The sequence below is a fragment of the Oryx dammah genome, unplaced genomic scaffold, assembly GCF_014754425.2.
Source record: "Oryx dammah isolate SB20612 unplaced genomic scaffold, SCBI_Odam_1.1 HiC_scaffold_29, whole genome shotgun sequence".
NCBI lineage: Eukaryota > Metazoa > Chordata > Mammalia > Artiodactyla > Bovidae > Oryx > Oryx dammah.
The window spans coordinates 1,756,564-1,767,711 of record NW_024070213.1 but is presented as its reverse complement, the minus strand read 5'-3'; the positions used below and the strand labels follow the sequence as shown (position 1 = coordinate 1,767,711).

The 11,148-nt window shown below is 61.7% G+C and overlaps 1 protein-coding gene across 1 annotated transcript in view; it reads left to right on the top strand.

Annotated features, from left to right (window-relative positions):
• The first annotated feature begins 62 nt into the window (after positions 1-62).
• The window catches only part of TAFA5 (TAFA chemokine like family member 5), a 183,360-nt gene continuing 172,274 nt past the window's right edge, over positions 63-11,148 (top strand). Inside the window, exon 1 of the mRNA XM_040233615.1 lies at positions 63-211. Coding sequence (XP_040089549.1) covers positions 100-211 — 112 coding nt within the window. The 5' untranslated portion in view covers positions 63-99. The remainder of the gene's footprint in view (positions 212-11,148) is intronic.

Here is an 11,148-nt window from a genome sequence, read left to right as displayed (position 1 = left end):
GGCGCGCGCGGGGCCCGCACGTGGAGGCCGGCGCGGGGGCGCGGGCAGGGCCGGCTGCTGAGACGCGCTGCTGCCCCCCGCGCGGGCGCCGCGGCTTCAATGGCGCCATCGCCCAGGACCGGCAGCCGGCAAGATGCGACCGCCCTGCCCAGCATGTCCTCAACTTTTTGGGCGTTCATGATCCTGGCCAGCCTGCTCATCGCCTACTGCAGTGAGTACCGCGCGGCCCGGGCCCCCGCCCGGCCCTCGGGTCCCGGCCCCGGCCCCCGATCCCCGGCCGCGGCTCCGGCGGGGCGCCCCTCGGGCCGCCCGGAGTCCGTGCGGAGTTGCGAGCTCGGGGCGCGCGGTCCCCCGGGTCCCCACCGGCCCTCCGCTGGGCCAGGAGGACGGGGGTCCGGCACTTCCGAGGCCGGCGCCACCGCTAAGCCTCCCTCCCCCGACTCCGGGGCAGGGCCCGGGCGCCAGGCCCCGGGTGGCGCGGCGCGTCCCTACGCGGCGATGCCCGCGGCTGCCCGGCGTACCGCCGCCTTTCCCGGCCCAGGCCCACGATTCGAGCTGAGCCGGCGGCTTCTTGGCCGAGCCGCGCGCTCCGGAGGCGGCGGAGGGTCTGGGGCGGGCGGGTAGCGCTGCCCGGGGTGGCGGCGGAGCGCCCTGCTCGGGGCTTTCCTCGGGCGACCCTCGCTCGGGGAACGTGGGGGGGACGCGGCGGCCGATTCCGAGGCGGGGCGCCAGGGGCAGGAGCGGGGCTCGGGCTAGGACGCGTGGCTGGAGCTGCTGGCTTGCAGGGAAGCAGGCTCGCCGGCGCTCTCCTAAAAACAGAGGAGAAGTGAGGGGTGGGGTGCCCGCTGCCGCCGGCATTTCGCGGGTAGCGTCCGGGGACCCGAACCGGATGACCCCCGTGGGTCTGGCGCGGGGCCGCGGGCTCGGGGCTGGAGTGGCACGGGTTGGTGGGCGCCCGGGGCACAGGCTGGGGTCTGCCTGGGTGCGTCGGGGTGCGCTGTGTCAGGGGCACAGGCTGAGCACTGCGTGAATGGGAGGTGGTCGGACATTGAGCCTAAGGACTAGGGTGGGGGTGAGTAGTCAGTGCTCCAGACACGGGTTCGCGGTTGGTTGGGGTGGGTGGGGAGTGGTCAGCGTCCGGGCATGGGTTCCCAGCGGGAATGGCGAAGGCTGGGGGTGGGGTAGGTTTCCCCCGCCGGCCGCCTGGCACAGGGTCCGGGTCCCTTCCCACCCCAGCAGGAGGAAGGGACGGGCGCTGAGGAACACCTGTCATGGAGAATTGCCATGGGCGCGGGAGGCGATAGAAAAATATGGATTCTTTACAAAAAAAGAGAGAGAGAGAGGCCGGCGGCGTACCACGCTCCCCGCCACCACCTCGCAGCCCTCTCTCGGCCTCCTAGCTTCCAGCCCGAGCCTTCGCGCTCTCCAAAATGGGACCGCAGCGGGCCATGGAGACCCTGGGCGCGCGGGTGCCCAGTCCTGGGACAGTACCCTCTAACCCGATACCCTGGAGAATCCGTGCTCAGAGCGGGAATGGTGTGGCTGGTCTGAGCCGGGCTGTGCCTTTCCCTACAGTTGCCAGCCGCGCTGCGATGGGGAGGGGTCTCGGAGCCGGAAGGTTCCCTGCGGGGTCGCAAGCCCAGCTGCCCGGGCTGGCACCGCCTCCCTGGGGATGCACCCCAGGGGCCTCTCCTAGTGTGTTCCGGGGCTGGCTGCCTGGAGGGGGAGGGGGTCTGGGGCTTGAGGGAGGAGGCCTGTGTCCTCTCCCCAGCTCCCTGCGGCCATCTCGGGACCCTGAGGCAGGGTCCCCGGGGCAGGTAAACTCGGGGCTCGAGAGGAGGAGCCATGTGGACGCACTTCCTGGTGGCGGCAAGAGAGAGGTGACGACCACAACCGCCCGTGTTGGGAGGCGATTTGTGTCCCTGTCCGCCTTCGCCGCTGCTGTCCCGGAGAATATCTCGGTGAGAACGCGGTAACCACAGGCTGGCTGGGGAGGCAGCCCTCGGGGTGGGGAAAAGAACAACCTCTGATTGTTGTTAAGTGTGTGACACCCCCGCCCGTGCCTTCGACACTTGCCGCCCCAGGTACACCAGCCAGGGCCTTCCTTTCTCGCCTCCGCTCTGTGTGCAGCCGCTGCTCGCTCCACCCCCGCGCCAGCACTGCTGGAACCTGAAAGGGAACCCCCTCTCTGCCGGCTTGACACTCACACCTCTGCCAGACGGCCTGCTCCCGGTGGGGGTCAGAGTGCACTGTGCCCGCTGCTCAAACACTTGGTGGAACCCTAGGTCCTGTGGGACCCTCAGGCTGCCTTTCGGAAGCCTCCAGGGCATTCTAGAAACAGCTCTTCCACCAGGACGAGGACATGTGGTAAAAAACATCTTATCCAGAATGGCAGAAATCATTAATAGTGGAAGCTTGGGTTCACCACATTTTTATGGTCTTCTCCATGGAATGCGATAATTGACAATAAGATAACGTTTGTGGACACACCCCATTACACCAGAAAGGCACTTGGGGAAATTAAAACCTTTCGGTAAAATACAAAGTAGACATAGGCACTTGGAGAAATTAACGCATGGCGCTGAAATGCGAAATAGACATAATAATGATTGATAGCTTGGAACAGCAGTCTTGGAGAAAAAAGACCCCCCCTTCTTTTTTTTTAAATTGATAAAGCAAATAAAATGCAAATGGAACAGTCCCTGGGATTTCATTCTCTTTTCCAGTATATCTGGGATGAAGAAGAATAGTTAGCATCCGTGTTTGTAAATTGTTTTTGTTATCTGTCAGGATTTTTATTACCCGAAATGTTTTTGTGTTTTGGAGAAGATCTGTCTGTATCATTAATTAGGGAGACTGATAACTCACCATACAGGGTTCAGTTATCCTGCCTGTTCAATCTGTGCATTTTGCTCCAGCACAAAAGGTGTTCACTTCCTGGCACTGCTGAAAGAGAACTGGAATGTTTCCTGGCCTGGTTTTCAGTTAGGGGTGCTCTGCTGTTCTTGGCCCCTGAAAGCCTGGCTTTTTTGCAGCCTGCTGAGCTTCATGTTTAAGGACATGGGCTCCACCCTCTGGCTGGAGAAAGACCTGCAGTCCACCAATTAGGTTCGTTGCTATAGTGACACAGCCTTGTCATTGTCTCCTGTTGGGGAAGAATTGCCAGGAGAAGCAGGAAGGGGAATGGGGCCCTCGATGGCTTGCTTTCAAGATGCGTACTCCATGTCTGTGTACATGCCCATTACAGCAGGGCTGGGCGCTCCGCAAAGAGGCGTCCTGGGGAGGTGAAGAGCTCGGATGAGACCCTGAAACTCTCCTTCTCCCCGGTGGGGGGAGATCTCTGTCCTTTGGGCTTGGAAAGTGCTGGCCTAGGTCCTCTTCCCCTTAACAGATCCAGAGCCAAGAGGTCTGTCTGGACTCGGTTCTTGGCTAGAGTGGGACAGCTCTGGCCAAACCGGAGCGGTTTGCTTGTATGCTGTGCTCGTCCTAAGACCTCGAAGATGCCGTCTCTCGTGCTAGCTTGCAGCGTTTGTTGTGAAGTCACTAAGTCGTGTCTGACTCTGCGACCCCACCGACTGTTACACACCAGGCTCCTCTGTCCTCCACTGCCTCCCGGAGCTGGCTCAGATTTGTGCCCATTGAGTCGGTAATGCCATCTAACCATCTCATCCTGTTACCTCTTTCTCCTATTGCCTTCAGTCTTTCCCATCAGAGTCTTTTCCAATGAGTCAGCTCGTCGAGTCAGGCTGATTTAACAATGAGAGGGGCGGAGAGAATGGTGAGCTAGAGGCTGCCGTAGGACCCTAAGCCTTGACTTGATATTCCTGCACAGGATTTAATCCGAAAGGTGGAGAAGGCTGTGCTTTCATGTAGACTGCGAGTCCCCCATTTGGACAGGCTTGATGGACAGCCATTCCTAGCGCGTAAGGAATTTTAAAGTACAAGGGAGCAGGGTGGGAGAGGCAGTGTGCCTCTGTTTTTGACTTTTGATTTTTTCTGGATAAATCTCGTCAGGATTGAATGGCAACTTCAAGTTAAGTCTCGAGTCGTCGTTCGCACACAACTACAAGACGAAACCACAAACAAGTTCTGAATTGTTGTTGATCCATTAGAATACTAACCAAGCGTAGGCTCTCTGGTGCTGCGTTTTCTTTACAAATACAATTTATTGCATATTTAGGAGAGATTAGGGCACTTTCCTGCTGTTCACATTTTATTTCTGGGGTTTTCCAAGAGGTAAAATTGAAAGTACTGGAAACTTAATGAGGTGATGCCATTCAGAAGTTTATTTCTTGTCTCTTTTTTCCCTCCTACTGAGTTTTTTATTTGATGAATTTCTGGCAGGAGAAGATGTGCCCCGTGTGTTTCTTACGACCATGGAGAGACAGGGTACCTGTCGGAGGGTGTGTGTTAGCAGAACTCCATGCCCAGGGGTGGGCGTGAGGTGGGGAGGGGTTGCCCCCGGAAGCCAGCCAGGCAGATCGGTGCTCCCCGACCCTTCCCCTCGCTCGCGTGGCCAGGAGGGGCCGCACCCTGCAGGGCTCCCCCGGGGGGCCTCTCACCTCTCCCTCTCATCGAGCCCGGGGAACAGCACAGCCAGGAAGGAGGCCACGTGCCGCTGCTCAGCTGGCCGAGCCTTGGGCACCAGGCGTCCGGGCTGACCCGTGCCCTGGAATTCCTTGCTCCGGACCTGCCCCTCGACGTTGCCAGAGTGATATATGGAGATCAGTCTCTGTAGCATGAAGTATTTTCAGGTGACTTTTATGGGCGTAATTATGAGAAAATGTTATGATAATGTGGCACTAGAAAAGGGAAGAAAAGCAAAACATTAAAATCCCCATTTCTTTATATAGCTCCACAGCTGCGCTGAGTTAGAAGGGCTCCTTTCTGCATTAGAGCGGTGGTGCTCTGGAGTTAATGACCTCCACCGCACGCCACCTGTCACCCAGAGCCCTGGGTGCCGGCCCAGTGGCGGGGAGGAGAGCGGCTGAGAGGGGCCCTGGGGCAGATTCCTGTGCGCCCGGGGGCGGCCGCGGGGCCTGCGGGCTGTATGTGTTTGGAGGACTGTGGCCTGGGCTGGCTCCCGGGGCCGAGAGTGCCTGGGGCAGGGGGCTCCGTCTGTCCCTGCAGCCTGGCACGCCATCTGTAGGCCCCAGAGCTGGGCCAGCACCGCGTGGCCTGCCCCAGGGTGCCCGCAGCGCCTGGGAGGCCTCTAGCAGCCGCCTGCTCCTCCCTCCAGGGGCCCCTCGGCGCGGGTTCCACCCTGGAGGGGCGCTGACGGAAGCTCCCAGCAGGCCGCACACGCTGTCTCCGAGGCCCAGCTTCCCGCAAACGTCCTGGCCGCTGCCAGTGGCTCTGGGCAGCCAGCCCCATCCCTCCTTCACCCCGCGGACGTGGTGGAGGGCGCCCACAGGCTTTGGAGCATTTCCTTATCTGTGCCAGCGGCTGGCAGGAGTCGGGCGTGGAATCGCTTCTGTCTCCACCGAGACGGGCGGGATTCCTCCAGCTCCCCCGGGGCCTCGCCGCATCCGCGGGCGTGGGGTTCTGGATCTGATGGGATGGCGGCTCCGTGGTGAGATGGCCCTGGGGACACCACATTCCTCTAGCGCTGTTCTCGCCTCCTGGTCAGTCCCGGGTCCTGATGTGCCACCCGCTGTGGGGTCAGCCTCCCCCCTGGAGGGCTGGCCTTGGAGGGACTCCACCCAGGGACCTGGCTGTCTTTCCAAGCGTGTGGAAGGAGACAGGAGCAGGGGAGACCCAGCCCCCGCATCTCCACCTCCGCGCGTCCGTGGGACAGGGTTAGGGAGCGTGTGGACACAGACAGGTGAGACAGTTGCCTCCTGGGCTCGCATCCTGGGGGCGCCAGACGGTCCACACCAGAGGCAGCTGAGGAGGGGGCTCTCAGTGGGCCGGGCACCCCGTTCTTCTGGGTCCTTGCCCGGCCTCTCTCTGGCCTCAGCCTGTCCCAGGTGCTCAGCCCCAGGCTCTGGCCCTGAACCCCCTTCCATCCCTGGAGCTTTCTCTTGCCCTGCCCGCCTCCACCAGGGCCTTTGTGTTGAGGACAGCCTCTGGCTCTGACCCTGTGCCCAGCCTCCTGGAAGTCCTTCTGCCAAACACCCCTCGCCATCCTCCAGGTCTGTCTGCAGCACCATCAGCAGAGCTCCTCGTGCACACATCAGCGTCATTCTCAGAGGCCACCGCCTCCAGGCTGGCTGCCAGGAGCTCCCCGCCCCGGCTCCCCTTAGGATGGCGTTGGCGCCCGCCGCTCCCCCCTACGAACATCACTTAGGGCCTGACCATCACGGCTGACCTTTCCTGCCCAGGGAGGTCCCCTCCGCCCCTCTGTCCTAGCCTGGCGGAGTCCTTCTGGGGCCTGCACCCTGGGCTCCCTCCATGGGAACGTGTGTGTGCTGGTTCTCTCCTGAACACCTGGTCTCATTGGAATGTTCTGCTGCCCACGGGGCCCCTCCCGCGGTAACTGCCCACTGTGCTGTCGCGAATGCAAAGCGGGAACCTGGAGTTGGACTGGTCCCCGGAACACCCCCAACCCCCAGGTTTGGCGACTTCCTCCTCCAGGAAGCCTCCCCCGAGTACACCGGCTCCTCTGCCTCTCCACGTGCTCCGTGTTCATCCGGCTGTCGAGGCTCCACCCCACCCCCAACCTCATGGTCACGGCCGGCCTCTCCAGGGCAGGATGCTCAGCACAGCGCCTCTGGTTTACCGACGGCTGCAGAATGGTTTCCCAAGAGGACAGCCAGAACAGAGTGCCTGCAGAGACTGAGTGGGGAGCCAGGGCCCCGAGCTTTTCAGGACACCCTGTCGCCCGGGTGGGTCACATCTGCCCGTCTTGGCGTCTCGGGTGTCCAGTACAAGAGGCTGGTTCACGCGGTGGGGCAGGTGCCCCCGGGGTCCTGGCTGATGGCCTGTGACGGGCGGCTTTCTCCTGAGCTCGTTTGGGAGAGTTCATCTGCTGTTGAGGAGAGTCAGCACCAGCATTACGAGTGTCTCCAAGCTCACTCACTAAAGTCCGCAGTGACGCGGTGACGGAGGGTCGTCCCGGCCTGGCTGACCTGCCCGGGAGCAGCTCGGCTGGAGCTGGGCCAGGTCCGGCGTCTCCTGCTGCGAGGTACCTGGGTGAGGGGAAGGGCGTTGCCGGTTCTCCAGGGCCTGACTCACATCTGACTTCACTGAGCGTTGAGGAAGGGGGTTCCAGAGCACACCCATGGCCTGAAGCCCTGGGTCTGGGGGACCCGGGCCGTTCTCCGGAGGCCTTTCCTGTGAGGATGCTGCAGAGCTGAAGTGCTGGCGCCTCCGCGCCGCCCTGGCTGCCGCCGGACACAGGTGAGTGGCCCCTCCCGGCTCTGTTTCTAAATTATGTTTCTCTGCAGCAGCTCCATTACCTGGTAGCACTTCCCCGGATATACTAAATGCCATTAATGGTTTGATAGGGCTCGTGTTAATTAATTGATGCTAATTTATGGTCCTCGCGGCCGCGCTGGTGGCTGGAGCAGGCCGGCTGTGGAGCCACGCCGGGTCTGCCCCGAGTTTCCCTGCAGTCCAGCGCGTCTCTTTCCTTCTCCTGCACACATGGGGGGCTCTGTGGTCCTGACAGGGCGCCATGCAGGGAGGCGGAGGCTGGCCTGGGCACCCAGCGCCTCTGAAACCCTCTCGCAGGCTTAGGCCTCGCGACACCAAGGTCCCAGAGACGTGGCAACCCCCGTGCCTCTTTACAAAGACTCCGACCGAATCGAGATGAGTGTTCCGTGGTCAACAGCAATGCGTCTGCTGGCGGCGGTCGGTGTTCGGTCTGTCTTAGCTCGGTGTTCATCATGAGGTTCTGGGATGAAAAGGGGGCAGCTTCTGGAGGCAGGGGCAGCAGGAGCCCCCGCGGGGTGGCGGGGTGGCAGCCGGCCGCCTCCAGCTCCAAGGCCTGGAGTGTGTGAGGGGGATGCACGCAGCTTCATCGGATGTGGTCGTCATGGAGATCTGCAAGACGCTCCAGTCGCCGTCACCGTCTCAGGGGTCAGAAGGTTTCTCTCCATTGCACTGGGAAGTGGGCAGGACACCCAGAAACCTCTGTCCCCTCAGCGTGTCAGCCCTGTCCCCTGGCCATGGGCCTGCCCGTGGGGCCGGGGCCCTCGGAGAACAGTCTGCACACCACAGGCACCTCCCTCGTGATCACCGCCCCGGTGTGGCCCCTCAGACCTGATATGCTGTTTGTTCCCCCGGTTCTCTTGGGGCCAGTGAAGGGGCAGGCGCTTCTGAGAAACAGAGGAGCCTGATTCAGCACCGCCAAGCAGAGGCGACAGACCAGAGTGTCCTGGGTGGGACTCTCTGGGGCCTAGAAAGTTCCCCAGGGCGGGCCAGGCCACCTGTGACGGTGGATGCTCCGTGCAGCCTCGTCCTCTGCCAGCGCTGGGCAGGACGCAGCTCTGGCTTTGGGTGACCTGGGCCTTCGCCAGTCAGATTCTCATCGGAGTGGCTGAAGCTTCAGCACGTCCTCTCCTAGGATCAGGCAGACACCACGTGGCCGCAGGGCCTCGTGGGCTTGGACTCAGGGTCCTCGGGGCCCGTGTTTGCCAAGCGTGGCCACGTGTGAGCAGGCCCAGGCCTTGTTCCTGTGACCTGGGCTCGTCTGGAAGGTGGGGGCGTCTCCACTCACAGCAGCAGACAGGAGCTCCCCCAGAGACAGGGGCTCTGGGCCCGCCCGCCTCTAGCCACGTGGGCTCTGCGATTACCCTGGCTGGGACCCACTCTGGGCAGGACCTGGGCTTCCCGGTGGTCATATAGTCCTTGTCGCTGGGTCAGGGCCTGCAAAGAGTAAGTGCTGCAGATGACTTATCTGGGCTGACTACCACTGTCAGCCATTCACACGTGCCTATGAGAAAGGCTCTGATGCAAATATGGCTGATGGGGGTGGGGTGGACCTGGAGTGACCCACCTGCTTTGACCCTGACTTGGAAGACTGGCTCCAGCAGGTGTCCTTACCTGCGTGGGGAAAGAGCCTTTACCAACTTTTTAATACAACAAAGCTCCGAGAGGAGACAGGTCATCCAGGCCCTGGGGTCCTCGTGGCTGGCGCCTCGTCTTTCTGCCTACCTGTAACCCCGATGGAGGCCCCGTTTGCCCTTGGACTCTCCCCTCTACGGCGCCTCTCACCCCTGCCCCATCCAGACTCCCACATGGAAGCCTTCCTCCAGGGTGCACCCAGGGTCCTGCAGAAAACCCCCAGCCTCCCCCAAGCCTGGCAGACTCCACCTCCCAGGGCTTTGGTGACCGAGGCCGGACCTGCTGCCCAGAGGGACGGGTGCTGTCACCCCAGGGCTGTCCATGCAGTGAGGCTGCCCGGTTCTCACGGGCCGTCCTGGGAGAGGTGGGCACCAGCCCTCCTGTGCCGCTCGGCTTCAGTCCCGGTGGACGGCTGGACCTCCAGGCACCCAGCAGACAGTGTCCACTTGCTCCTGGGTCGACCTGGCAACCTTTCCAGCTCGAGACTTCTCTTTATCTTAGAGGACAGTGGGACTCGGGGGAAGTCAGGAGTGCACCCAGGGTCCCAGTGGGGGTAGGTGGCTACAGAGCAGGACCTTCTTCTGGGACCCCCAGCTGGTCCCAAGGGGCCTGGGAGGCTTGAAGAGGAGATTCATGATTCGGGGGGCGGGGTGGAGGGATCGGGGGAGGAGAGCATGGTCACAGTGGAGGCTCCCAGATGGGATCTCGGAGGCCACTGCAGGGCTCCCTCCAGCTGGCGGGCTGGGGCCAAGAGTGTGCACCGGGGAAACTTTGGGTGCTTGGGTGCCTTGCAGACTTCCTGCCCCAAGCCTCCTGTGAGTTCACTGAGCAGGGCAACTATGGGTGCCATCCCCCACTGTGCGCATGCCTGCTTGCAGCTGGGACACACTTTTGCCTTTGGAGTCGAACCAGTTGCATCTAGAAGCCCCCGTGCCCAGGAACCCACACTAAAGTCTGCAGCCCTCCCAGGAAGGACATTTCTTGAGCTGCTGCTGGATGTCAGACAGGTGCGAGATTTCTTGTGCTTTGTGATATTCAAAGTGGGAGATGGGCAATATGGTTTTCTTTTTATAGAAAGAGAAACCAAGGCTCTCAGAGGCCCACCGTGACTCCCAGTCTTGCCCACGTGTGCAGAGGCTGGGAGGTGAGCCAGGCTCGGGACTCCTTGGGCTTCCCAGGTGGCACTGGTGGCGAAGAACCCGCCTGCCAGTGCGGGAGACACACGAGATGCAGGTTTGATCCCTGGGTCGGGAAGATCCCTGGAGAAGGAAACTGCAACCCGCTCCAGTACTCTTGCCTGGAGAATCCCATGGACAGAGGAGCCTGGGGGGCTGCAGTCCATGGGGTCACAGAGTCGGACAGGACTGAGCGACTGAGCACACACGCGTGCGGGACTCCTCAGCTCTGGGTCTTGCCGGTAACCTCTGAGACACCTGCTCCCCACGAGGTGTGGGGTCGGCTGGTCACTGGCTGACTGACCAGGGCCACCCCGCACTGCCACCAGCCTGCGGTGCTGCCTGGGGACTGAGGGCCGGCCTTTACCCAGAGGCATCCCAGCAGCCTTGGCATCTGGCACCGCGTCTGCAGAACTGTCGGCCTAAGCGCACCTGGTGCAGACGGTCGCCTCTCCCGGTGCATCAGGGTCCCTGAGACCATCGTCAGGCTCAGAAAAGCTGTGAAGGTCGTGGGGACGGCTTGTTAGTGTGAAGGGCCCAGATTAAATTGGCAGGAGGGACAGGTCCACAGAGACATGGTCTCCAGGAGAGACCAGGCCCCAGGGTGGCACGGATGGCACTCTGTTCCCCAGTGAGGATGTGTGACAGCCTGGGGTGTCACCAAGCAGGGGATTCACCTGGGCCCTGGGGCCCGAGTGGTTACTGGGGACCACTTGATGGGCAGGCTCCAGTCCCCTGGGTCCTAACCAGGAAGAGAGAAAATACGACCTGAGAGGGTGTGGAGAAAAAGGATCCCTCTTACACTGTTGGTGGGAATGCAAGCTGATGCAACCACTGTGGCAAGCACTATGGAGATTCCTTGAAAAACTAGGAATAAAGTGACTGTGCGACCCAGCAATCCCACTCCTGGGCATGTACCCTGAGGGAGCCAGAACCGAAAAAGACACCTGCACCCCAGCATTCA